Genomic DNA, 27,087 nt, shown 5'->3' on the forward strand with positions numbered 1-27,087 from the left:
TTAAAAACAAGTGGTAATAGCAAATATGTCCTTGTTTCATTGCTTACATCAGGGGGAAACATTCAATGATTTAAGTATAACATAAGCTGTAGTTTTTCATAGATGCCCTTTATCAGATCAAGGATGTTCCCTCTATTCCTATTTTTCTGAGAGTCTTTATCATGAGCAAATGTTTAATTTTATCAAATTCTTTTTTCCACAACTACCAAGATGATCATATGAATTTTCTTTTTTTTTCCCCCCAGTTATTCTGATGAGTTATATTGGACTTTCCCCCAAATACCCATCCTTCCACTTCTGGAATAAGCCCCACTAAGTCATGATTATCCTTTTTATATACCACCTGATTAAATTTGCTGATTTTGTGTTTATGATTTTTGCATCTATGTTTATAATGGAGATTGATAAACCAGCCTCTTAAAGTAACATTTTTTTCCTTCTCATTACAAATGCTTTAGAAAACCAGAAATTATATGATCCCAAGCGTGCTTTAGGATGTTTATTTTGTAGTGTACAGGATATAGAATGGATTTATGCAGGAGATGGGTGGTGAAGAATTAGGGGGCTACTGGAGTATTAAGAGAAGAGCTTGGACCAGTTTGGTTCAAGTAGAAATGAAAAGGAAGCATAGACTCCCCAGTGTTTAGCTCCCGATTAGATGGAAGGGTAATGTTGTGAAGTAGAGAAGTTAGGAGAAGTTGATTAAGGCTTGGATAAGAGCAAAAATAATGAGTTGACGCGGGGTAAAATCTTTATCTTCATTGTAATTATCATCATCGTTTGGATCCATACAAAGGAATGACTGCAATCTAAGAAATCGCAAATGCATGAAATTACATGATTGGTTACTATGTCAAGGTTGCTTTGTAGCTAATTTTTAAAATTATTTCCATTCACAATCACAAAAGGTTAGATAATCTTATTTACAATGGGATCCATACTTCGTAACCTAACACAGCACATTTCGATACAGATTGCGCTGTTCAATCCCTTCACCACCAGGTGGCGACTAGCAGCCCACGTCGCACTCCTGGTTATCCCTCCTCTTCCTAGGCGGACCGGCTCCCGGGAGCGCGCACGTCCAGGAGTCCACGCCGATTGCGGGAGCTGTGGCCGCGCACGTCGGTCAGCTGCTGTTACGCTTCAGCACGTCGTCCATCCCCCCAGAAGACCCGGACCCATGTGGAAGCTGGTCCCCGTGGCGGGCCCGGCCCGAGGTAAGGGCGGAAGAGCGATTCCCCCGGGACTGTTTTCCCGGGAGCAGTTGCCGTGGGGAGAGGGGCCCCGAGGAGCAATGCTTCCGGTTCTTCTTGGCCTTCTCCCCGCCTTCCGGCGCCGCCTTCGTTCCCGCCCCGGGAGGCTGCGGAAGCGAGGTGTGGGGACCGCGGTGTCTTCCCGGGCGGCGCGGTGCTTTTGAACGCGGCTTTTGCGTGCTCGGTGGAGGGGGCGTGGGGCTCAGGACCTGTCAGTGGCGGCGGCATCCCTCACCCGGCCTACCGCCTAGTGGTCGGCGGTTGGGACCGGCTGTGACCCGGCTTGCAGGCCCTGCCGAATTGAGCCTTGGCCGGCCACTTGTTGAGTCCTCTAGTGTTTCGAGCTTTTGGCGAAACACGAGAATGAAGTTAACGCAGGCTAGACCGCGTGATGGCAACAGATGACTTTGTCTCGAGCGCATTGTTCAATCTTGCGAAAAACCGGCCATGACTCGGGTAAGTGGCAACCACAGGAAAGCGTAATTTCAGTTTTGTTTTAGGGCCCTTTTTGTCATCGGAACTGACAAAGTAGATGTTTTTTTCTGCCGTGTATTTTCAGCCATGGCAGGTGGTTATGTCCCGTTAATTGGTTGCCTGGTGTGTCCGAGTCCTTGTTGAGCGGCTGTAGCCTATGATTAGGTGTCGCCCTTAGGCAACATTATGATGGGCCAAAGACCTACCTCAGTTTACTGACAGTGTGTGAAGAAGGCCAAAACGAATGGTTAGGAAAGTAAGTACTATAAAGACTAAAGATGAAGGCATCACCGTGGACTTGGAGCCGTGCTGAGGTAGAACGTAAGCTGTTGGTGGGCGAGTACGATTCAGTTGCTTTCCAAGAACAGCCGTGCCCTGTGGCTGGCTCTCAGAGTTCCTGTAGCCAAGGTAGGTAGCAGTACAAAAATGCCTCTATCATCAATGGCCAGCATTCTTGACTTTTAGGCGAGTTTATCTGCCTTAATTACCCTACCACTCCGGTGACAGACTCCTGGGTTCGCATACAAAAACTCTACTTAGCTTCCAACAAAATGCTTTTGCAACCCATAATTTGTGATTGCAACATTAACAAAACAAAACAAAACTAATAACATTTTCCCGCTTGTTTGAAATGCTATCTTTAACGTAAAAACAAAATTCCCCCCAAATACACACTTAAATCAGGGCTGAATTTTGCATTGATCTATGTTGTTTCTTCCTGATACCATACATTTTAATTACTATAGCTTTATGACATAGCTTACCATCTGGTAGGGGAGGTTCTGTAATATTCATATTTTTCTTGACAGTTTTTTACATTTATTTCCCAGTGGATTTTTGAATCTATTTATCAGGTTCCAGACGTAGTATTGTGATTTTTGTTGGGTAATGTATGAAATGTGTAAGTTAATTTGGGCAAGCATTGACACTGCTTAATATTGTTTTCTCTTTACAAAATTCTAGAGTTTTCCATTTATCTAATCTTTTGCATTCTTCAGTGAGACTTTACCAGAAAACCCAAGTTTGATTTATATAAAGTTGATTATTAACATTTAAATAGTAAAATAAGAATATTGAAGTATTTGCCTGCATATATATGTGTATCTGGATGTGTGTCTATACATTTACTTTTTTTTTTTTTTTTTTTTAATAGAACCATTCAGACTGTTGACTGGTGTTGAATACGTTGTTGGAAGGAAAAACTGTGGCATTCTAATTGAAGGTGATCAGTCAATCAGTCGAAATCATGCTGTGTTAACTGCTAACTTTTCAGTAACCATGCCGGTATGTTACTAATTTTATTTCACTAGTTTATATAGTAAGGGAGTTGAAATTACAGGATTACTTTGGTGGGTATGTGAGAGAGTTTGTAGGATTTTTAATTTCATAAAGGTGTTCTTTAAATGTTAAATACTTAACATTTTGGTAGTTGTACAAATGATACTCGTTTAGTTTGATATTTGAAGTTTCTGTTCCCATGTTTTACTCTGTTGTAGTAATTTAGAAAGTCAAAGGAAGTAGAACACATTTATACTTACTTGATGAACATTACGTGTTTACTGTGTGTCCATCAATGTGCCAAGCCTGGCAGTGAAGCAGTGACAGACTGTCACACTCCTGCTTTATTTAAAATTTTTGGGGGGAGGGGGGCGCCTGGGTGGCTCAGTTGGTTAAGCACCCGACTTCGGCTCAGGTCATGATCTCACGGTCCGTGAGTTCAAGCCCCGCATCGGGCTCTGTGCTGACGGCTCAGAGCCTGGAGCCTGCTTCGGATTCTGTGTCTCCCTCTCTGTCTCTCTCTCTGCTCCTCTGCCATTCATGCTCTGTCTCTCTCTCTCTCTCAAAAATAAATAAACATTTAAAAAAAAATTTTTTTTTTTTTTAAATGTTTATTTTTGAAAGAGACAGAATGAGAACTAGTCGGGGAGGGACAGAGAAAGGAGACCCAGAATCCGAAGCAGGCTCCAGGGTCCACAGGGCTCAAACTCACAAACCACGAGATCTGAGCCAAAGTCAGAACTCCTGTTTTATTTAAAGAGTTTGTAAGCCATGTGAAGATAGGCATTTCCCATATAATGTAGGTTTTCACAGTGGGAATTGGTTTGTTTTATTAGGAAAAACAGCTGTTGCTTATGTCCCATAGCTCCTTTGAATGGCTTTCAGTTTGTTTTGGTTGGTTAGTTGTTTTAATTACAACTCTGGGTGTTGAAAGTAACACATATAAATATATATATATATATATATATGTATATATATATATATGCGCTCATAATGCTGGTGATAATAAGAAGAAAAGCCATTATCTTGAGCAAAGACTATCAAATGCTGGATCTGTTCAGTAATATTTAGGTTTTGTGTCTGTATTCTTTTAGGTATAGAAGATTATTGTTAAAATTCCTAAAGGGAAAATAAAATTGTTACTGCAGGTTAGAGACTCTACCCTTTTCTCATTGGACCATTTTTTACTATGTTATTTTGATAATGAAAAAAAAAAAAACAACCCTTAGGAACGAAGCTGTGAAACAGACTATACAAAAACAAGGAATTGTCAAATGTGTGAAATTCAGGGGTCAGAAAAATCTCCACTGACTTACAAAAATGCATGTTCTGAGAGGGGTGATCCTGGAATTAAGATATTTGCCATTAATTTCTAGCTGAGTGATGATTCTATGCAGGTAACCAAAACAATAACTATTGCCTAATGTGTTAGGAAGTTAGCCATCTATCAATTACCTATTCAAAAGTTACCAGCTTTTTATTTTGAAACCTTTCCCCCCTGAGAATTGTATTTACTGAGTGGTAAAAGACCTTAAATTAGGTATTGATTTTTTTTTTTTCCCCCAGAGTCAAACAGATGAAACTCCTATATTGACAATAAAAGATAATTCTAAGTATGGTACCTTTGTTAATGAGGAAAAAATGCAGAATGGCTTTTCCCAAGCTTTGAAGACCGGGGACAGAGTTACTTTTGGAGTGTTTGAAAGTAAATTCAGGTAAGGATTTTTTTAATTGATACTAAAAATGGATGGCTTTGCTTTGCACTACTCAAATTTTAAAGGACACGTTATTTATAGATAATAAATTGAAAACCGTCTAATTTAGTTCCTTCTTAGCATGTTAGTGAACTTTGCATCGTGTGTGGTTAGTGCTCTTTGCCAATCATAGGTAGTGCCAAGGGTGAATAAGAGTGTGATTGGTCTCTGAGGACCTTAATGGGAGCTACGTTTGTTTGATTCCACATCAATGAAAGCATAATGTTAACTTTGATCATTGTTTTTCCTAAGTGCAACTTAAGACTTAGGAAGTGATAATTTAATAAATTAGGAAGTTTAATAACACGTAAAAGTTAAAATAACAGAATGTGACATGAGCTTAAAGTTTACAGTACTATAAGTTGCCCTCTCTGGAGCTATGATAATACAACTGTATGTAACTTATTCTCATTTACAGAGTAGAATATGAGGCTTTGGTTGCATGCTCTTCTTGTTTAGATGCTTCTGGGAAAACTGCTTTAAATCAAGCTATATTGCAACTTGGAGGACTTACTGTAAACAATTGGACAGAAGAATGTACTCATCTTGTCATGATATCAGTCAAAGTTACCATTAAAGTAGGTTGAATGCCTTGTTATTATGTTAAAATAAGTTCTTGAATTTAAGCTTACTCTCCCACTATACACAAGCCATTTACTTTACAATTATCAGGGCTGTTCGTTGTGGATTTATATATGTTAATCCATGCGTTTGTATACCATATAGGCTAGAATGACTTTTCAGGTAACTTGTTTATTATTTGAGACAAGCAAAATCACATAAAATTATATTTCAGGTTTTGATTTAGCATTTTAAAAATGACTTATGGTATACTTTTCACCAATAAGTTTATAGTTGATATCTTCAGTCTAAAAGCAAAGTGATGGAAGTCAACTGCCAGTCTCCGAAGTTAGCATCTCTAGTCTCTTCTATCAGATTGTCTTCCTCCAGCTCATCTCATGGTCTCATGCTCTCTTACTTAGTTTCTATTTTCTATAATGCCCTAATCACAGACTTTCTAAGTTCTTACCAGTTAATATTATCTTCACAATCTAGAGACATGTATGTAGGTACACACCATTAGAAGGTGCCAACTCTTCATTAAAGCAGTGATATATTTTGGTGTGTTTTCAGATTTTGCATCTTCATCAGATTTGGTCGTATCCAAAGCTAATTGAAGAATGACATTGGGAGGTTATTTGTCTCCTTTTAAACAGGTTGACTATAGATAATGTGAGATTGTTTTAGGTTAGTATCTATAGTGAAAAGCAAAAAATATTTAGATTCCTTTATTAGATGCAAAAATCCATTAATATTTAATGTAATTAGAATATAAGTATTTTAGCTAAACAGGTATCATAGAGAAAGACTTGCTGCTTAGATTGAACCTCAGGTTAAACTTTTATGTTGGTGGGGTTATCTCTGATCAAGGATCATTCCATATTTGCAAGTTTATGAAATAGATTTATAAATTCAGAGTGATTAACCAATTTATGCTAATAAATCAAAATGTCCATTTATTAGCTTACCGTAAGGATGCACCTTTATAGTGACCACGTATTTATGTGTGGACTTCCCTTGAAGGTATTAAGGTACCTGAGAAGTGAAACTTAGGTAGTCATGCTTTCACTTGGTGGTTATGAAATAAGAGCAAAGGCAGTTGGAAGGTCTTGAGAGAGATTTACTGAGTCTGTGACAGACCTGGAACTAGCATTCATTCACCAGAGTACACACTATTCCAGTGAGTGGGATACTAATGGCAGCGGTTATTAGAGAGTCACTGGATATACACCATCATTGACTTGTAGAGCAGTCCTTTTTCAGATACTTTTGATCAGTCATGTGCCAAAAAAGAAAACCTAGTTGTTGTATTCTTTTTGGGGTAAATTATCCAAAAGTACAAGTTATCTTATATTTTTAAAATCATTAAATGTCAGAACCCAAAGGAAACTTAAGGAACATTCAGTTCAATTTTTATTTCCTGAAGAAGAAACTAAGGCGTGACCAATTAAATCCTTTGCCCAGGATCACATGTATCAGAGCTTACTCAGTCCAGTGTTGAGTTGCACATCACTGCTTCCTGCCAGAAGTCAGTTATTTCACTCACATTTGAGGTTGGTGTGTTCAGATTTCATTCTTGAGAGACACCCTAAGCTGCTTGCTCATATTTAAGTACTACCTCTTGTTATTAGAAACATATTTAGAAATTTTTCAGTTGTTTTATTTCCTAAAGTTATGATGAATCTTGATTTTTATATTCAGTGGTATTTTCTAATCTTTTTCAGGTTTTGATATATTTGATGTTGATAGTTTAGTTCACTTGCTATTTGCGGTTTCTCCACCCCCACCCTCCCTGATCTCTGTATATTTTGAGCTTTTATCCCTCCCCAAACTGTTACTCTTTTATTTACTTTCTCAAAAATACTTGAATCCATAGTTACAATCTGTTCAAAAGGCATTTTTTTAGGCAGAAAAGGTCTTAAAACTCATGTTTATCTCTAGGGTACCTGATAGACTTAGTCCTATGATCTACTTTTTAATATTTTAATGTCTTTTAAATTGGAATACATTTTAAAATTGATTTATGTCTTATGTTCTGCCTTCCCTAAAGAAGGTTTTTTTTTTAAATTTTTTTTAATGTTTATTTTTTGAGAGGGAGAAAGACAGAGCGCAAGCAGGGGACGGGCAGAGAGAAGGGAGACAGAGAATCCGAAGCAGGCTCCTGGCTCTGAGCTGTCAGCACAGAGCCTGATGCAGGGCCCAAACTCAAAAACCATGAGATCATGACCTGGGCCGAAGTTGGATGCTTAACCAACTGAGCCACCCAGGCACCCCCTCCCCAAAGCAGTTTTTAAATTAATATTGTAATTGGTGGCTTCTTAAAATCAAATCATTCTACAGAGATGTATTACTAAAACTAAGTTAGTGGCCAAATATTGATTTGAATTTTATAGATTGTGGCTCCTTTATAAATTTAGAGAGATGAAAGGGAAAACATAATAGAACAGCCCCTTTGTAGTTTCTGAAAAAAAAAAAAAAGAAAAGCTAGAACATGGGTATATGTATTCACATATGTTTTCTTCTTTTCAGACAATATGTGCACTCATTTGTGGACGTCCGATTGTAAAGCCAGAATATTTTACTGAATTTCTTAAAGCAGTTAAGACCAATAAACAGCCTCCACAAATTGAAAGGTATATCCTATGTATATATTTTTAACTTATACTAGTTTATTAAAGGGTATGATAAAGGATGCTAACCAACACCCAGATGAAGACATGCACAGGGCAAAGTATGGGGAAAGGGCAAGGAGCTTGCACGCCCTCTCCAGGTGCACCACCCTCCCTGTACCTTCATGTGTTCACCAACCTGGAAATTCCTGTATTGTGCATTTTAAATGTAATATGTACAGAATGTGATAGCACTGATTTTATGTAGTCTTAACATAAATTATAAAACATATAAATGTAAAACATAAAAACTCTTAAAGACTGTTTCAGGATATAGCGTTCAATTTTACAAAGTTTTTTTTGTTAGTATGTAAATAACGGTTTGTTGTCTTCAATCTCAGTGAGTGAAACAAATGTGACATATATGCCAGTATTTTATTTTTTAATTTAATTTTTTTTTAATTAACATCCAAATTAGTTAGCCTATAGTGCAACAATGATTTCAGGAGTAGATTCCTTAATGCCCCTTACCCATTTAGCCCATCTCCTCCTCCCACACCCCCTCCAGTAACCCTCTGTTCTCCGTATTTATGAGTCTCTTATGCTTTGCCCCCCTCCCTGTTTTTGTATTATTTTTGTTTCCCTTATGTTAATCTGTTTTGTCCCTTAAAGTCCTCATATGAGTGAATTCATATGAGTTTTGTCTTTCTCTAATTTCACTTAGCATAATACTCTCCAGTTCCATCCACGTAGTTGCAAATGGCAAGATGTCATTCTTTTTGATTGCCAAGTAATAGTCCATTGTATACATATACCACATCTTCTTTATGCATTCATCCATCAATGGACATTTGGGCTCTTTCCATACTTTGGCTCTTGTTGAGAGTGCTGCTATAAACATGGGGGTGCATGTGTCCCTTCGAAACAGCACACCTGTATCCCTTGGATAAATACCTAGTAGTGCAGTTGCTGGGTCGTAGGATAGTTCTATTTTTAGTTTTTTGAAGAACCTCCATGCTGTTTTCCAGAGTGGCTGCACCAGCTTGCATTCCCATATATGCCAGTATTTAAACAAAATAGTTGAAGGACAGCAAATGGCACAGAGGTACAGTCCAGAGGCCACATGTTCCAGTGCTTGGCATCATGCATGCAGGACCCCTGGAACTGTGTGGTGCAGCAATGTCATTCTGTGGAGTCACATAGTCCTGGGCTAGACTGTTAATAGCACTGTGGCCTTGGTAATGAGCTTATTTCTTCTGAGCATCAGTTATCTCCTTTGAAAAATGAGGTTAATATTTGTCCTGTATTTAAGTATTTAGGAGTGGTATTATTTTAAGTAATAGAGTATACAGAGTCTGAGGATGTTGCCTGGCACCACGATAGGTGCTTGTTAAAAGAAATGTTCCTAATTGCAATAATATCTGGTAGGATCCGTAGTAACTTTTATGATGATGATGATGCTGGTGATGATGATTTTAGATAACTGCTAAATTTGTGAACCACCCGACTAAAGGATCTATCTACCGTATATATTGTATTTCTGATGCTTTGAAGTAATATAAAGCTACAGTTGAGGAGGAAAGATGTTTGGATTTTTATTTTCAGATTGCATGGTTGAATTGCTGGTGACTGTAAAAATGAGTAGGTGTTTTTAGTCAACCTAGCACATGAACATGCTTGGTTAAAATATATGTCTCTAGATTATAGCGTTTAGACATAATAGGTATACTTTATAAACTCATCTGAATCTCTATAGGATAACTTTGAGTATTTGAGGCTTTAAAAATCTGAAATGTTATGCAAGTTAAGAATTGTATTAGTATTTGTAAAATATCGTTACATAAACTATTTTGCCCAACACAGGTTTTGTGTGTGTGTGTGTGTGTGTGTGTGTGTGTGTGTTTTGGGGACTATTTATACCTGATAATATGTGTCTGCTTTATTTTTTTTATGTATCTGCTTTTAAAAGTAACTGAAAGACATTTCTCCTTGTTTTTATTTTTCCCTTGGAAGGTTTCTTTTATATTGAGGTTAACTGATAATGTATTGTTTTTGGACTCTAGAAAGAGGTCCTTAGGTATTAAAATAGATGATTCTAAAACCTTTTTTGAATCCTAGACCCCTCTGAGAGCAACAAAACACTAGTCTTTCCTCTAGAAACTTCACTTACATACTACCAACTTGCAAAGTATTTCAACAGAATCACATTTTTTCCTGAAGCCTATTTGTGATCCTCCCTAGGGAACCCAATAAATCCTATAAGTAATGATCTTTGCTACAGATAATAAACAATTATTAATTCTGTATTACTTGGGATTGGAGGGGTCTGATAGGTTTCTACTACTGATAATACATGTTTTATGGTCTTGAAGTTTTTAGGTTTAGTCATTGATTTCTACTTATTGTTCAGACTCACTTAGGTGTGTTTAACCTGGATCTGTTTTTGAATTTAGGTTCGTCATAAGTTTTTCTGGCTTTAATTTGTGACTGTATTAACTTAGATGATTATAATAAAACTTCTCAGCTATAAGGTTATTCAGTAATTTCTAATTCATTGTTAACCATGAAAAGCATTTACATTAGCCATGTTTGATAATGGCAACTGATCAAATTTTAATATTGTTTTAAAATATGTAGTTTTTTGCCTTACTAGATTTGTGTACCTATTGGGATCCATTCTGATATCCTTGTTGAAGTCTTATTTGACTATATACTCAACTATCAAATAGAAAAAGGATTAAATTTAAATATTAAATAGGATGGGTTACAAAAGGTTTATGAAATTGTGGTGGCTCTTTAATAAAATGTAACTACCTCTTAGTTCTGAAACAGCATTATCACTGGATTTAAAATAAGAGTATAGTTTTGGGGTATCTGAGTGGCTCATTTGGTTAAGCATCTGACTTTCCGTCTTGGCTCAGGTCATGATCTCATGGTTTGTGAGTTTGAGACCTACATTGGGCTCTGCACTGACAGCACAGAGCTTGCTTTGGGATTCTCTTTCTCTCCCTCTCTTTGTCCCTGCCCCACTTCCTCCCTCCCTCCTTTCCTCTCTCTTTCTAAATAAATAAACTTTGAAAAAAAATTGAATAAGAAGTATATTTTTAACCTAACAAAAAGTACAATTCTATTTAGTGCGGTTATGTCTTCATCTTGGCACTGTTACTTACTCAGGGTAAGACAGAGTTTAAGCTTCATGTACCTGACATGATTTGTGAGATCTTACTTGCCTGTATTGTCATCAAAATACCAATGCTAATGAAGTCATTTTTAGAAGACTCCATTTAAAAGTACTGAATTTTGATTATTTATACTTTATTAAAGGAAGCTCATTAAAATATTGTATATTTTGTGAATGTTAAGAAATGACCCCTTAGAAAAGAGAAGGAGTTACCTTTTGTTTTAATTTTTAGTCTCTCATATTGTGGAGTGCCCTCTCAGTTACTATATTTCAAATAACAAGCATTGTGTTTGGGAAAACACTGTTGGGAGAAAATTAGTATATGCATTCATATGCAACTTGCTGAATGTGCCAAGAATACAAGGCCCTGACCACCCTCTATACCCAGACCATTTCTCATGGTTTGCAGTGAGAAGCCTTGAGGGAAGAAGTAATGTCCCTCCAGGCACAAAGAACAGGTCTCCTTAGAGCTTGCTGTGAAACTCAGTGGATTCTTAAGTTCAGTGTTCCTCTCTCCTGTAACGCAATCTACTGTTTGTGCCTTTTATACTGTACCCACAGGACTGGTCTGAGAGGAGATATGCTACAAATACGGAGGCTTGCTGCTCACTTTGTCTCTGACCCAGCAGTCTTGTGTCTTCTGCCCACACCCAAGAAACAGGAACAGGCTGTTGGCTTGTAATCAAATATCAGACCCAAGAAACATGTTAGTCTGAAACAGTCTTAGTTTAGGAAGTTTATGGAGTTGACTGTATGTAATCAATCAAAATTCAAGGCAAAGAAATTTAACAGATAGCAGAAATTTTTTACTGGCGATAAAACCTCACATTTACAAGTTGTGTATGTCAGTGTAATTCAAGCCTTTTAAAGATCATCAAAAGAAAGCTGAATAGTAAGTTCTTATACAAATCATGAACATATGCCTATGGGACTAATGAAATAAAGAGCCATCCAGATGTTGGGCAAATGAACATTGTGGCTTGAGATACAGTATCTTTGGCCAGAATTGTATGTGAATTGAGAAAAATTCTGTATTTGGATAATCTTGAGACAAAAATGAAGATGATGTGCTTTGAGTTAGATGAAATTTATTGAAGATGATGTAAAGAATTTAAAAAGTCATAAAATGTACATAGGGAAAGTCAGGATTTCTAGATTAATACTTTATAGAATTTGTGAATTATATGTAGTAGTTACTATATAATAAAACATAACTATTTGTAGCTCTTGAAGCTTCTATAGAAGTGGGCCAAATTGTTTTAATTTTTTCATTATAGAAAATGGAGATTAGATTATATTTGTGGTAACCTAGTATTCAGAGACCTTGATCTCTCCCAAGTTAATTTACTCTTTTCCAAAGTTTTTACTAGCTATCAAATCACTGTAGTCTCAGAAATGCTTTAAAACTTCTAGAATGTATTGCTTCAGAAATACTGATTTTTAGTAGTGATTTCTCACTTTATGTTTCTTTCAATTTTTTTAGTGTTTATTTATTTTTGAGGGACAGAGACAGTGCGAGTGGGAGAGGGGCAGAGAGCGAGAGGGAGACACAGAACCGAAGCAGGCTCCAGCCTCTGAGCAGTCAGCACAGAGCCCGTTGCGGGGCTCGAACTCACGAACTGAGATCATGACCTGAACTGAAGCCGACGCTTAACGGACTGAGCCACACAGCCACCCCAAGTTTTCTCACATTTATTATTAGTTTCCTTTCTTGTTCTCATCCATACCCTATTAAAGAGAAAAAGACTTGTCTAGGTATGTAAAGTTCAGAACATATGTATTATTTATCACTATATTATCAATTGTTTCTATACATCATATGCATACATATATATATGTATTGTACATGACTCCAACATTTGGTTAGATTCTTCACAATACAGTGATGTATTTTTTTTAAGATCAGTCTTACTGAGTGGCTCTAATTTACCAGTGTTTTTAAAAGAAAACTAAAATACATTTTTTCAGTACCAGAATTTTTTAGTTTTTTATTAACGTTTATTTTTGAGAGAGAGAGTACAGGTGAGGGAGGGGCAGAGATGGGAGGGACGCAGAATCCAAAGCAGTCTCTGCCATCAGCACAGAGCCCGACACAGGGTTTGAACCTACAAACCATGAGACCATGAACTGGGCCATAGTCAGATACCCAACTGACCAAGTCACCCAGGCACCCCTTCAGTTCCAGAAATTTAATTTAATTTAATTTTATTTTATTTTATTTTTATTTTTATTTTATTACTTTTTTAAATTTTATTTTTAAATTGACATCCAAGTTAGTTAGCATATAGTGCAACAATGATTTCAGGAGAAGATTCCTTAGTGCCCCTTACCCATTTAGCCCATTCCCCCTCCCACAACCCCTCCAGCAACCCTCAGTTTGTTCTCCATATTTAAGAGTCTTTTATGTTTTTGTCCAGTCCCAGAGTTTTAATGGTCAAATTTATATATTGAGGAAATTGAGGGATGTTTATACTTTTAATTTATTAGATGAGTTTTTAATTTATATTTTGTAGTATCAGTTTATTTATTAACAAATATTTCTGAATGCCTACCATGAATTAAGCAAGATAGACCTGAGGATATAGTGATGAGCCAAAAAGCATTACAGTTTGTCTTTATGGCACTTGGTAGAAGAGCCAGATATTGAAAAATGACACACATTAAAGTTAGGACTCTGGTAGTGCCATCAAGGAAAACAAAGGGTGTATCACGCTCCCGTCTTTAGGAGCCTGGCTCAAGGTTTAACAAATGTTCGCTTCTTTTTTGTTCGTTTAATGTTTATTTTTGAGAGAGATAGAGCGTGAGCAGAGGAGGGGCAGTGAGAGAGGGAGAGAAAGAATCCCAAGCAGGCTCCACCCTGTCAGCGCAGAACCCCACAGGAGGCTCGAACTCATAACCGTGAGATCATGACCTGAGCCAAAACCAAGAGTTGGATACTTAACAGACTGAGCCACCCAGGTGCTCCAACAAATGTTCACTCTTTATTGAACTAAACTACAGTTAACTGATCTTTGGGTACAATAAACCACTATTTGTGGCAGAATTAAGAAAGTATGAATAACACAATGGTGTATGTAGATAATTTAAAAATCATTTTATGTCATTGGAAAGCAGTAAGACTCTCACATCTCTTTAGTCATGTGTATGTGTTGAACGTGCGTACCATTTTTGCCTGGGTATGGCTCCATCCTCCAGTTAACATTACTGTGTACGCTAATTTCATAAACTAGCCCTTGTGTGTAAGTGAAGTGTTAATTGCCTTTTGCGCTGAAAGAAGAGTGAAATATGGAAGAATTCTTGTTAAAAAGGAGAGGATAAAAGGCATATTAAAAATTTATCTTAGGGGCGCCTGGGGCTCAGTCGGTTAAGCTTCTGACTCTTGGTCTCAGCTCAGGTCTTAATCTCAGGGTCTGATTTCAAGCGTGTTGGGCTTAATGCCCTTTTTTTAAAAAAAAAAAAGAAAAAGAAAAATTTAACACAATTGTTTTCACTATTCTCTGTGTAACTTTAAAAGTAAATAAAGGGGCGCCTGGGTGGCTCAGTTGGTTAAGCAGCTGACTTCGGCTCAGGTCATGATCTCGCGATCCATGAATTCAAGCCCTGCGTCGGGCTCTGTGCTGACAGTTCAGAGCCTGGAGCCTGTTTCAGATTCTGTGTCTCCCTCTCTCTGACCCTCTCCCATTCATACTCTGTCTCTCTCTGTCTCAAAAATAAATAAACGTTAAAAAAAAAAAAAAGTAAATAGAATTTTAAAGTCACTTATCTAGAAAAATCAGAGTAATGCAGTGGGTTGCATTTCATCCTGTTGGCTAAGTCAGCTGTTCCCCGCAGATAGCTCATTTGAGATTGCAAGTTCTAGGAATCATAATTTTAGAACATCTGTTGTAGCAGGTTGAAACGTACATTTGTGGTTTCAATCAGTTATCAGAATTTTTAAAAAATTGTTTAATCATGACTTAGCTGACTTTGTGAAATATGTATGTGGCCAAGGAAGACTCTAAGGGAAGAAAAAATATGTAAAGAAATTAGTTCTAAAATGTGGGATGGTGAGGGGCACCTGGGTGGTTCAGCAGTTAAGCATCCGACTCAGCCCAAGTCATAATCTCACAGTTCGTGAGTATGAGCCCTGTATTGGGCTCTGTGCTGTCAGCTTAGACCCTGGAGCCTGCTCGTGATTCTGTCTCCCTCTCTCTGCCCTTCCTCTGCTCATACTCTCTCAAAAATAAACATTCAAAAAAATTTTTTTTAATGTGGGATGGTGATCCTCATGACCAAAATATTTTTACTACATTGACTGTTTGCTCTCTGCAGATGGTTAATTCTTGATTTTTTAGTGACTAATTGTCCAGGTTGTGAATTTCCCCTGTCCTGCATTGTCTCCTCATCATCACCATGCTGTGTTAGTAAATTATTTTTATTTAAGGTTTTATTTTTATTTAGAACAGTTTTAGGTTCATAGCAAAATTGAGAGGAAGGTACAGAGGTTTCCCATGTACCTCTCATTTCTACACATGAATTGCCTGCCCCATTAAGGGTATTCTCCATCAAAGTGGCACGTGTTAAAGTTGACAAGCCTACATTGACACATCATAATCACCCAAAGTTCATAGTTTACGTTAGGGTTTACTCTTGGTGTTGTACATGTGGTGGGTTTTGATAAATGTGTAATGATACATATTCATCATTATATTACTGTAGTATTTACATTGCCCTGAAAACCCTCATTGTTCCCACTCCCCCAGCTTCCAGCTACCACTGATCTTTTACTATCTCTGCCTTTTACAGAATGTCATATATAGTTGGAATGATACAGTAGGTAGCCTTTTTAGAATGGCTTTTTTCACTTAGTAATATGCATTGAAAGTTTGACCATGTCTTTTCATAGCTAGATTGCTCATTTCTGTTTAGTGCTGAATAGTACTCCATTGTTTGAATGTACTACAGTTATTCATCCATTCACCTACTGAAGCACATCTTGGTTGCTTCCAAGTTATGGCAATTAAGAATGTAGCTGCTGTCGGGGCACCTGGGTGGCTCATTTGGTTAAGCGTCCAACTCCTGGTTTCGGCTCAGGTCACAATCTCATGGTTTGTAAGTTTAAGCTCCACATTGGGATCTGTGCTGACAGTGCAGAGCCTGCTTGGGATTCTCTCTCTGTTCTCTGCCCCTACCCAACTTGTGCGCTCTCGCGCGCTCTCTCAAAATAAGTGAACTTAAAAACAAGGAATAAAGCTGCTGTTGACATCCATGTGTGGGTTTTTGTATGGGCATAAGTTTTCAGCTCTTTTGGATAAATACGAGGGAGTGTGATTGCTGCATTGTACAGTAAGGATGGGTTTAGTTTTTGTCAGAAAGTACCAAACTGTCTTTCAAAGTGACTTTGCCATTTTACATTCCCACCAGCAATGAATTAAAGTTCCTGTCATGCCATGTTCTCACGAGCTTCTGGTGGTGTCTGTGTTCTGGATTTTGGCCATTCTCTTATGTGTGTAGCAGTATCTCGTTGTTCTGATTTGCATTTCCCTGATAACATGATGTTGAGCATCTCATGATTATTTGCTATCTGTATTTCTTTGGTGAGGTAGCTGTTAAGATTTTGGCCCATTTGTTAATCAGGTTGTTTTCTTACTGTTGAGCTTTTGAGAGTTCTTTGTATATATTGTATAACATTCCTTTATCAAATATGTCTTATGCAAATATTTTCTCCCAGTCGCTGGATTGTCATCCATTTTCTTGACATCGCCTTTCAGAGAGCAGAAAATTTAAATTTTAATGAAGTCTAGCTTACCAGATATTTCATTCATAGATCATGTTTGATGTGGTATCTAAAAAGTCATTGCCATAACCAAGGCCATCTGTATTTTCTCTTATGTTATCTTCTAGGAGTTTTATTTTTATATTTAGGTCTATGATTCATTTTGAGTTAATTTTTGTGAAGACTGCAGGGCCTGAGTCTAGATTTGTTTTTTTGTTTTTTGTTTTTTTTGGGTTTTTTTTTTTTTTTTTTTTTTTGCATGTGAATGTCCAGTATCATCATTGTTGAAAACACTGATCTCGGGACTCCTAAGTGGCTCTGTCAGTTAAGCATCCAACTTCAGCTCAGGTCATGATCTTGGGGGTTCATGAGTTCAAGCTCCGCATCGGGCTCTGTGCTGACAGCTCAGAGCCTGGAGCCTGCTTCAGATTCCGTGTCTCCCTCTCTCTCTGCCCCTCCCATGCTCATTCTCTCTCCCTCTCTCTCTTAAAAAAAAAAAAAAAAAAAACAACCTTTAAAAAAAAAAAAGGAAAGACTGAACTCCTGTATTGTCTTTGTTCCTTTGTCAAAGATCGGTTGAGTATATTTATGTGAGTTTGTTTCTGGGCTCTCTAGTCTCTTTTGTCTATTTTTTCATTATACCAGACTGTCTTGATTACTGTAATTTTATAATAAATCATGAATTTGGGTAGTATTCGTACTTTGTTCTTCCTTAATATTGTGCTGGGCCTTCTGGATCTTTTGCCTCTCCATGTAAATTTTAGAATCAGTTTGTGAGTATCCACAAAGTAACTTGCTGGAAATTTTATTGGGATTATGTTTAATCTATAGATCAAGTCGGGAAGAACTAGTATCTTGACAATATTGAGTCTTCTTATTCATGAATATTAGTAATTAATTTTTACTTGAAAGTGGATAAGTTGAAAGGCTGGTCCGTTATGAATTGTTGTAGCAAAAATTTGATTATGTAGAAAGTTGGAACTGTGGAAGGCTTAAGAATTATCTGTTGATTTTGCTTCTGTATTTTCTTCTTTTCCCCCATTTTCATGGATGATTAAGGTGTTCTTACAGCATTATGTTAAAGAGCTAAAAGATTGTGTTTTTTAATCTCACTTTGGAAGTTTTATTTAAACTGACAAAAATAAGTTTTAAAATTTCCTGAGCTTCTCCAATGGACTTATAATAAAACACAATAGTAGTTCACAGAATTAGATGTGAACATTAACACACATTGGTTCCCAGGAAACCCGAGATGCCAGTAGAATTTGATCTTTATGGACATTGTCTTTTTCAACCTTTTGTAATTCACATAACTTGTTTGATTCATGTTTATTAAATTGTATTTTATGATTGTCTACCCTTGGATTATATTATTTCAGAAAATAGAGAAAAGTTCTGCTATTTTATGTGGCATGTGTCACAATTTTTCTAGATGCTTTTTGCCTTTTTGTCCCAGATAAAACTTAAAAAAAAAAAATGTTTTTTCATGGTGTTATGGAAATTAAGCCTTTCTAGTGTCTAGATAGCTACTCTGCTTACAAATTTAACAGTACACATACAGAATAGTATATAATTAGAATATTCTTTAATTTTTTTTTTTTTACAGCTTTTACCCACCTATTGATGAACCAGTTATTGGAAATAAAAACATTGATCTGTCAGGACGACAGGAGAGAAAGCAAATCTTCAAAGGGAAAACATTTGTATTTCTAAATGCCAAACAGGTAATGGGCTAAATTTTCCTAAAGAAGATGTTATAAACTAGGATAAATTAATGACATTAACAGTAGTAAATGTTTTTTTTTGAGATTTTGTATAGAAGCGCAAAGTGAAATAAACTGCCCAGACACCAGAACTTTCCCATTGCTGATGTATATGATTATGGTATTTCTTGACATATGTTAATTGGATAATTAAGACTATGTTAATATATAAGTGGGGGAGTGGGGACAGAAAACTGATTTAAGTCCTTACTTGGTCAGTTAGTAAACAGCTGTTGAATGTCTTATGTGTGCCAAAATGGGCATTCAAGGAGTTTAAGTTGTAGGTGCAAAAATGCAGGCAAACCCACAGAGCACTGTGAATTATGATAAAGAAGTGCAAACAGCGTAACAGTTCCACAGCTGAAGAGATACCTGGTGAACTAGGGATTTTCTGAGTAGAAGCTCAGATTGTCTTCTCAAAAAATAGAATCAATTGTACTTTTATGTTACTTCCCTAATAGAGATGAATGGATAAAGAAGATGTGTGTACATACATGTACACATACCTACATATGTGTGTGTGTATGTGTACATACACATTACTAAGCTGTAAAACAAAGAATGAAATCTTGCCATTTGCAACAACATGGATGGGTCTAGAGTATAATGCTAAGCAAAATAAGTCAGAGAAAGACAAATACAATATCATTTCATTCATATGTGAAGTTTAAGAAACAAAACAAATGAGCAAATGAAAAAGACAAACCAAGGAACAGATTCTTAACTGTAGAGCACAAACTGATGGTCACTAGAGGGGAGGAGGTGGGGGTGAAATAGGTGATAGAGGACTAAGGAGTACACTTGTCATGATGAGCACTGGGCGATGTGTGGATCACTATGTTGTACACCTGAAACTGATATAACACTGTTCACTATACTAGAATTAAAATAAATTTAAAAAAAGAATGTACTCAACAAATTGGGGCTATTTCATTACTTTTTGTTTCCATTTTTAGCATAAAAAGTTAAGTTCAGCAGTTATTTTTGGAGGAGGAGATGCTAGGTTGATAACAGAAGAAAATGAAGAAGAAGACAGTTTCTTTTCAGCTCCTGGAATTTGTGTTGTTGATGTAGGAGTAACAAATTCACAAACTCTAATTCCTGACTCTCAGAAAACATGGATTCACTCAATTATGGATATGCTCCAAAGGTACAGAATGATTCTTTATTTTAAAAAAAAAAGCAATTTTATCTATAACTGAAAATTTATTGTAACTTAGTATGCTAGAAATAGAATATCTTTATAACACAAATGTAAGTTTTTTTCCTGAAATTGCCTAGAACTGAAATGTATTTGTTCTTTGGTCAGTGCATATAAAAATCTTAAGTCCTGTCATATAGGCTACCATGCAAAAGCAAGAAAAAATGCTATATATTCAATAATAGGATTTGTAGTGGGGAGAGAGGGTGCGAAAGAGATAAACAAAGGGTTTTTTTCGTAAACTTTTTATTGATATTAATGATCTTAGCATTGTTGAAGCTTAAAAGTATTGTAAAAATGTCAGGCTTGGCAATCTGCTGACCAAATTTCTATTCACCTACCAAAAAGTAGTTACGACGTAGGGTATTTAATATATCTTAAAAGTCCATAGCTATTCCCTACAATACTCATTTTTCCTGTCCCAACAGTCCTTCTAACCATGGAGATTGCTTTTATTTATATGTTTGCTGAAACAAAAGTTAATATTTCAGTCATCTGTCCCATAAATATTTTATTTAATGGAGATGTAGTAACTGCTACAAAAAGAAAATACTTGTATAAAAACGGTGATATCTTGCTACTACATCCAGAATTTACTATTGTTCTCATATGTTTTAGGCACTGGGAATATAGTGGTAAACAAGGTGGCTGTGGTCCCTGCCACCATTGGAGCTTACTGTCTAGAGGGAAAGACAGATTAAGACGAGTAACCAGATAATTACAAATGTGTATAAAGGAAGTGGAATAACAAGGCAAGGGGAAGAAGTTTATTTTAAATAGCATAAAGAAGAGAAGGCCTCTTTTAGACAATACTTTACCTATGACCAGTCTTTGAAAGCCAGGCAAAACAGCAGTAGTGAAAGCTATGCTTACAGAATACTGTATAGCAGATCCTGTCCTAAGAGTTTTAACGTATATAAAGACATTTAATCCTCACACAACTCTGTGTATTATTTACTGTTATGGTACCCATTGTATAGATAAGACAAAAGGGGTAGAACACAGGGAGTGAGCAAAAGCCGGGATGTGAACCCAGGCAGCCTGGATACAGAGTCCATGCTCTTCACCATTACATCTCACTGCTTCTCAGCATGTACCGTGACCCCGAGGTAAGAAAGTAGCTAGAGTACAAAGTTGATCAGAGGCTGGTGCCTTCATCATATGGTGACATTTGGCCCCATTACAATTTGGTTTTGGAGGGAAGGCAGTTTTATAATTTGAGAAAGACCGACACTTAAGGTAACATGTGTCCACTTAGTCCAAGCCACTGATAGTCATTGAACGTGCAGTTAGATCAGGCAGGTGGCCAGTAAAGCCAGCTATTAACTGAATTTCAGACAACAAGGCAACACTGGGATTGGCTACTGCCATAGTTATATTGATTAGTTGTAAAAAGTGGGTATTGGACATCAGTGGTTAAAATTAAATACCTTGTGAAGAAAATTTCAAAGTCTAAGGGAAATGATTTTTGTCCTTGCTAAGGTATATTCCCAGTATCTTAGCTCAAATTTGGAAACTCTTCCTGTTACTAATTTAGTTATCTTCTCTTTATCCTTTCCTCCTCTTTGCCTTTTCCTCTCTTCACCTGTTGCACAGCTTTGCACAAAATTGGATGAGTCATAATCCTTGGTTCATGATACACTGTCATCATGGAATCATAACTAATACACCTTAATTTTGTTCACTAGTTAAGTAGTTATTTATTTTTTTATTTTTTAATGTTTATTTTTGAGAGAGAGTAGAAGACACAGAATCCAAATCAGGCTCCAGGCTCTGAGTGGTCAGTACAGAGCCCGACACAGGGCTCAAACCCACAAACCGCGAGATTATGACCTGAGCTGAAGTCAAGAAACTTAACTGACTGAACCACCCAGGCACCCCAGTAGTATTTTAAATTTTTTTTTTTCAACGTTTTTTATTTATTTTTGGGACAGAGAGAGACAGAGCATGAACGGGGGAGGGGCAGAGAGAGAGGGAGACACAGAATCGGAAACAGGCTCCAGGCTCCGAGCCATCAGCCCAGAGCCTGACGCGGGGCTCGAACTCACGGACCGTGAGATCGTGACCTGGCTGAAGTCGGACGCTTAACCGACTGCACCACCCAGGCGCCCCTTAAATTATATAATAAATATTTGAGAATCTGCTCTGCAAAATACAAGCTAGGTACTTGAAAATAACCTACCTCTAAAATAGGATACTCCTAGCCCACTGTCCCCCCTACGTGGGATAACTATCTTCCTGAATCCTTTGCTTATCATTTTATATACAGATTTATTGTTTTTTAATATATTCCTAAAATATGTGTATGTATGTTTTAGTTGATTTAACTTGATAACCTGGTCCTCATACTGCATGTAATCTTTGGGGATTTTTTTCACTTGATACATTGCTAATAAGAATTCATCCATTTTGTTGCATGTTGCTGTAATTTGTTTTGATGGTAAAATATGTTTCATTGTGCGAATAGACCACAGTTCATTCATTTATTCCACATTGAAAAATACCTTATTTCTGGTTTTATTATTGTAAACATTGCTATTAAGATCATTTTTTATATTTCCTGGTTGTCCTTAATGCAAGATTTTCTTTGGAGAATATTCTTAGAGTTAGGACTGCTGGGTCATGGGTTATGTGAACACTCAACCTCCGGAGGTGGTATCAAACTCTTTTCCGCTTTATACTTCCACCCACAGTATATAAAAGATCAAGTAGATGCACATTGTTTTCAACACTTGATATTTTTAGACTTACCATTTTTGTTAACTGAATGGATGTATATTCATGTCTTATGATTTTGATTTCTATTTTTCTCATCACCAGTGAGAAACATTTCTTTCTGATGTTTATTGGACATCTGTCTTTCCTGTTCTGAAATAGCTGTTCATGTGTTTGACCTCATTTTCTAGTGGTGTAATTGTTATATTTTTTTAAATATGGATTTTTCAGTTGTGTGTGTGTATGAATGTGTTTTAGTTCTATACAATTTTATCACATTTGTAGGTTCATATATTCACCACCTTAGTCAAGACACAGAACAGTTCCATCACCACAGGGATCCCTCCTGTTGTTCTTTTGTAGCCACACCCACTTCCCTCCCTCCCTTCCTCTCTCCGGCCTCACTTCCCACTCCATGTTCCCAAATCTGGGCAAACCACTAACTTATTCTCCACTTCTAAAATTTTGTCTTTTAAAAGAATGTTGTATAAATGAAATCCTATAGCATATACTCCTTAGGACTGGGTTTCTTATTTAGCATAATTCCTTGGAGATTCACCTAAGTTATGCGTATCAGTCATTCATCCTTTCTTCTTGCTCATTAGTGTTAAGTATAAATATATGTATATACTACGGTTTGTTGAGTCATTCTCCTATTGAAGGATATCTGCATGTTTCCAGTTTTTGTCAAAAATGAAACCTCTATAACCATACATGTACAAGTTTCTTTTGAATATAAGTTTTTATTTCTTCGGGATAAATGCCCAAGAGTGCAATTCCTGGATCATGTGGTAATTGCATATTTGTATGCTCTCCTTTTTTATTTGTATAAGTTCTATATATTTCTCAATATTATTCCTTTTTTCACTTGTATGTATTGCAAAATCTTTTACCACTTTGTCATTAGCGTTTTACTGGTGATACATGAAAGCCCTTAATTTTAATATACTAAAATTTAACATTAAATAACCTTTTCTTTCTTAGTGCTTTTTGTATTTTAAGAAATCTTTCTAGGGGTGCCTGGGTAGCTCAGTCAGTTAAGCGTCTGACTTCACCTCAGGTCATGATGTCACAGTTTTTGAGTTCGAGCCCCGCATCAGGTTCTCTGCTGACAGCCTGGAGCCTGCTTCGGATTCTGTGTCTTCCTCTCTCTCTGTCCCTTCCCCACTTGTGCTCTGCCTCTCTCTGTCTCTCAAAAATAAATAAATGTTAAAAAAAAAAAAAAAAAAAAAAAACTTAAGAAATCTTTCTGTTCTTAGATTAAAAAGATATTCGCCTATGCTTTTTACTAATTTGTTGCTAATGTTTTGATATTTTGTTTTTGAAATTTATTTTTAATGTATCTGGAATTGATTCTGTTTTATACCAAAGTTCCATACATGCATAGGGATGCTTTTGGCTTTATTCCATTGGTCAGTATGTCTGTTCTTGTACCAACACCACATTTACTACATTGTTTTAATTACTATAACATCCATTAAGTCCTCATAATCTACTATGGTAAATCTTTCTGCTCTTCTTTAGAATCATCCTGTCCATTCTTTGCTCTGTATTTTTCCATATACATTTTGAGTCATCTTCAAAAACCTTGCTGGGATTTTGATTAGGAATGCCATTGAATTTACAAATCAATTTGGGGAGAATTAACAATTTTTATAATTTCCCTATAGACATCATGAGTACCTTTTATTAGATTTATTCCTCAGTACTACATATTTTTTGGTAGATATTATATGTCTGGGAAGTAGAACATAAATATATTATTTCTAATTACGTTTTCTAATATAAATTCAGTAGACATTTAGATATTACTCATATCCTGTTACCTTTGTTAGCCTCCCCTTTATTTCTAATGTATTTGTGGTCCTTTTTTTTTTTTTTTTTTTTGTAGAAATCCTCATCTATAAGTAAAGTTTTTGTCCTTTTTTTTAGAGCCTTATACCTCTGATACTTCTCTCCTTTTCTATCTTTCTCTGTTCATACCTACTGGAACCTCTAAAGTAGTGTTGAATTAGTGTTAGTAGCCACATTTATCTCACTATTGACTTTAAAAGGATTGTGTTTCCCCATTTAGGATGACGTAGTATCTGTATAGCATTTTTAATTATATGTTAAAAATGTTTTGGGGCGCCTGGGTGGCTCAGTCGGTTAAGCATCCAACTTCAGCTCAGGTCACGATCTCGCGGTCTGTGAGTTCAAGCCCCGCGTCGGGCTCTGGGCTGATGGCTCAGAGCCTGGGGCCTGCTTCCAATTCTGTGTCTCCCTCTCTCTCTGCCCCTCCCCTGTTCATGCTCTGTCTCTCTCTGTCTCAAAAATAAATAATAAAACGTTAAAAAAAAAATTTAAAAAAAAAGTTTTTATTTTATGGAGCTAAACTTTATAACTAATTTACATAATTTACAGTTTCAAAAAAGGGTAATAAAATATCAATTTTGAATTACCTGAATTATAAATAGATATGTGATCACTTGGTTATAATACTTTATTTTTTAAATATTTTTAAAATATTTTTTGAATGTTTTTTTATTTTTGAGGGAGAGAGACTCTGAGTATGAGTCTGGGAAGGGTCAGAGAGAGCAGGAGACACAGAATCCGAAGCAGGCTCCAGGCTCTGAGCTGTCAGCACAGAGCCCGATGCGGGGCTCAAACTCACAAACGGTGAGATCAGACCTGAGCCGAAGTCGGGCACCCAACTAACTGAGCCACCCAGGAGCCCCATAAAATTTTTTTGTTTTCAAAAAATGGTTTTATTATTTTGAGAAAGAGAGCGTGTGCACACAGAGGAGGGGCAGAGAGAGACTCCTAAGCAGGCTCCACACTGTCAGCACAGAGCCCAGCACAGAACTCAGTCTCACGAACCATGACATCATGACCTGAGCCGAAATCAAGAGTCAGATTCTTAACTGACTGAGCCACCCAGACGCCCATATTCTGCTTTAAAAATATATTTTAATATGGTATTGTCATAATTGCACATACGGTTGAATTTTATTTACATAAACCTAGGACGTAAACAAAATGTTTAGCATTTGAAAAAGACTTTTTAGGGGCGCCTGGGTGGCGCAGTCGGTTAAGCGTCCGACTTCAGCCAGGTCACGATCTCGCGGTCCGTGAGTTCGAGCCCCGCGTCGGGCTCTGGGCTGATGGCTCAGAGCCTGGAGCCTGTTTCCTATTCTGTGTCTCCCTCTCTCTCTGTCCCTCCCCCGTTCATGCTCTGTCTCTCTCTGTCCCAAAAATAAATAAAACGTTGAAAAAAAAAAAAATTTAGAAAAAGACTTTTTAAACTACAACCACTTAAAACATCTTTACAATAAGCATTTAAAGGAGTTTTATAGTTCTTAAAGTCTGAGGTAGAGTTTCTATATGGTAGTTATTGTTTCATTCACAGAAAACAGAAGGTACGTACCGTTCACTGTATGATTCTTTAATAAGTTTGCTTAATACATGTAAATTTGGTAAAATGATTTTATTTACTAAACTTTAAATTATAAAACATGTATACATTCAGCTTATGATAGTTCTTTGTAGTTTTCTCTCTCCTTCCCTGTCTACCGTCTTCTGTCTCTCAAGTTTATCTTTGGATCCTAGTATTAGGTTTGCTTATAAAAATTTCTTTTAGGGGCTCCCGGGTGGCTCAGTCAGTTGAGTGACCAACTTCGGCTCAGGTCATGATCTTGCAGTTTGTGAGTTCAAGCCCCGCATCGGGCTCTATGCTGACAGAGCCTGGAGCCTGCTTCGGATTCTTGTCTTCCTCTCCTCTTTGTGCTCTGTCTCTCTCTCTGTCTCTCTGTCTCTCTCAAAAATAAATAAATGTTAAAAATTAAAGAATAATTTATTGCTTCATTGGGGCATTACTGTTTTTTATTTGTTTTGTTTTGTTTTTAATTCTAAAAATTACAGAATTTCAGAACTGGAAGTCTCTATATCCTTTATTCTAGGTCTTTATTTCCAGATGAAATAACCGAGTTACTAAAAGGTGGTGGGCTTGCCCAGTGTAGCATTGCCCCAATTTAGTAGGCCAGTACTCAGTGTATTTGAAATTTTCTCCATACTGTAAAATTGTGATACCTCTTTAAAGAAGGAATAAAAAGATTCAACTTGATACCACTTTAATAAGAGTTGTTAGTTTCAGTATACTATCATATTTAATCTGTTTTATTTTCACAGGCAGGGTCTTAGACCTATTCCTGAAGCAGAAATTGGATTGGCAGTCATTTTCATGACTACAGAGAATTACTGTGATCCTCACGGCCAGCCAAATACAGGTAATTAAAGCATTGTTTTCTTGATTCTATAACATCTTTATTCATAACTTGATGATAGACTGTATGCATATTACTCTGTACTTGTCAGGGATGACCATTTTCACCATCTTTTAACACTCCTCTATCCGTTTATTTATTTGATAAATATTTGTAGCTGCCGTGTACTGGGCACTGTTTCTAAGTGCTGAGGATACAGTGGTGAATAAAGTAAAACAAGATACCTGTTCTTGTGAACTTTATATTCTAAAGGTCAAGGTTCAGTTAATAAACAAACACAT

The 27,087-nt window shown here is 36.7% G+C and overlaps 1 protein-coding gene across 4 annotated transcripts in view; it reads left to right on the forward strand.

Annotated features, from left to right (window-relative positions):
• Nucleotides 1–1,110: 1,110 nt before the first annotated feature.
• The window catches only part of NBN (nibrin), a 50,931-nt gene continuing 24,954 nt past the window's right edge, over nucleotides 1,111–27,087 (forward strand). The window contains exons 1-9 of one of the 4 annotated variants that reach the window (XM_049633170.1): nucleotides 1,148–1,217; nucleotides 1,589–1,709; nucleotides 2,881–3,011; nucleotides 4,572–4,720; nucleotides 5,178–5,337; nucleotides 7,850–7,953; nucleotides 18,472–18,589; nucleotides 19,585–19,778; nucleotides 26,712–26,809. In XM_049633170.1, coding sequence (XP_049489127.1) covers nucleotides 1,655–1,709; nucleotides 2,881–3,011; nucleotides 4,572–4,720; nucleotides 5,178–5,337; nucleotides 7,850–7,953; nucleotides 18,472–18,589; nucleotides 19,585–19,778; nucleotides 26,712–26,809 — 1,009 coding nt within the window. In that variant the 5' untranslated portion in view covers nucleotides 1,148–1,217; nucleotides 1,589–1,654. Of the gene's footprint in view, nucleotides 1,218–1,248; nucleotides 2,136–2,880; nucleotides 3,012–4,571; nucleotides 4,721–5,177; nucleotides 5,338–7,849; nucleotides 7,954–18,471; nucleotides 18,590–19,584; nucleotides 19,779–26,711; nucleotides 26,810–27,087 lie in introns of those variants that run through there. The other 3 variants (XM_049633171.1, XM_049633168.1, XM_049633169.1) reach the window with 3 other exon arrangements.

The sequence above is a fragment of the Panthera uncia genome, chromosome F2 (assembly GCF_023721935.1).
Source record: "Panthera uncia isolate 11264 chromosome F2, Puncia_PCG_1.0, whole genome shotgun sequence".
Taxonomy (NCBI): domain Eukaryota; kingdom Metazoa; phylum Chordata; class Mammalia; order Carnivora; family Felidae; genus Panthera; species Panthera uncia.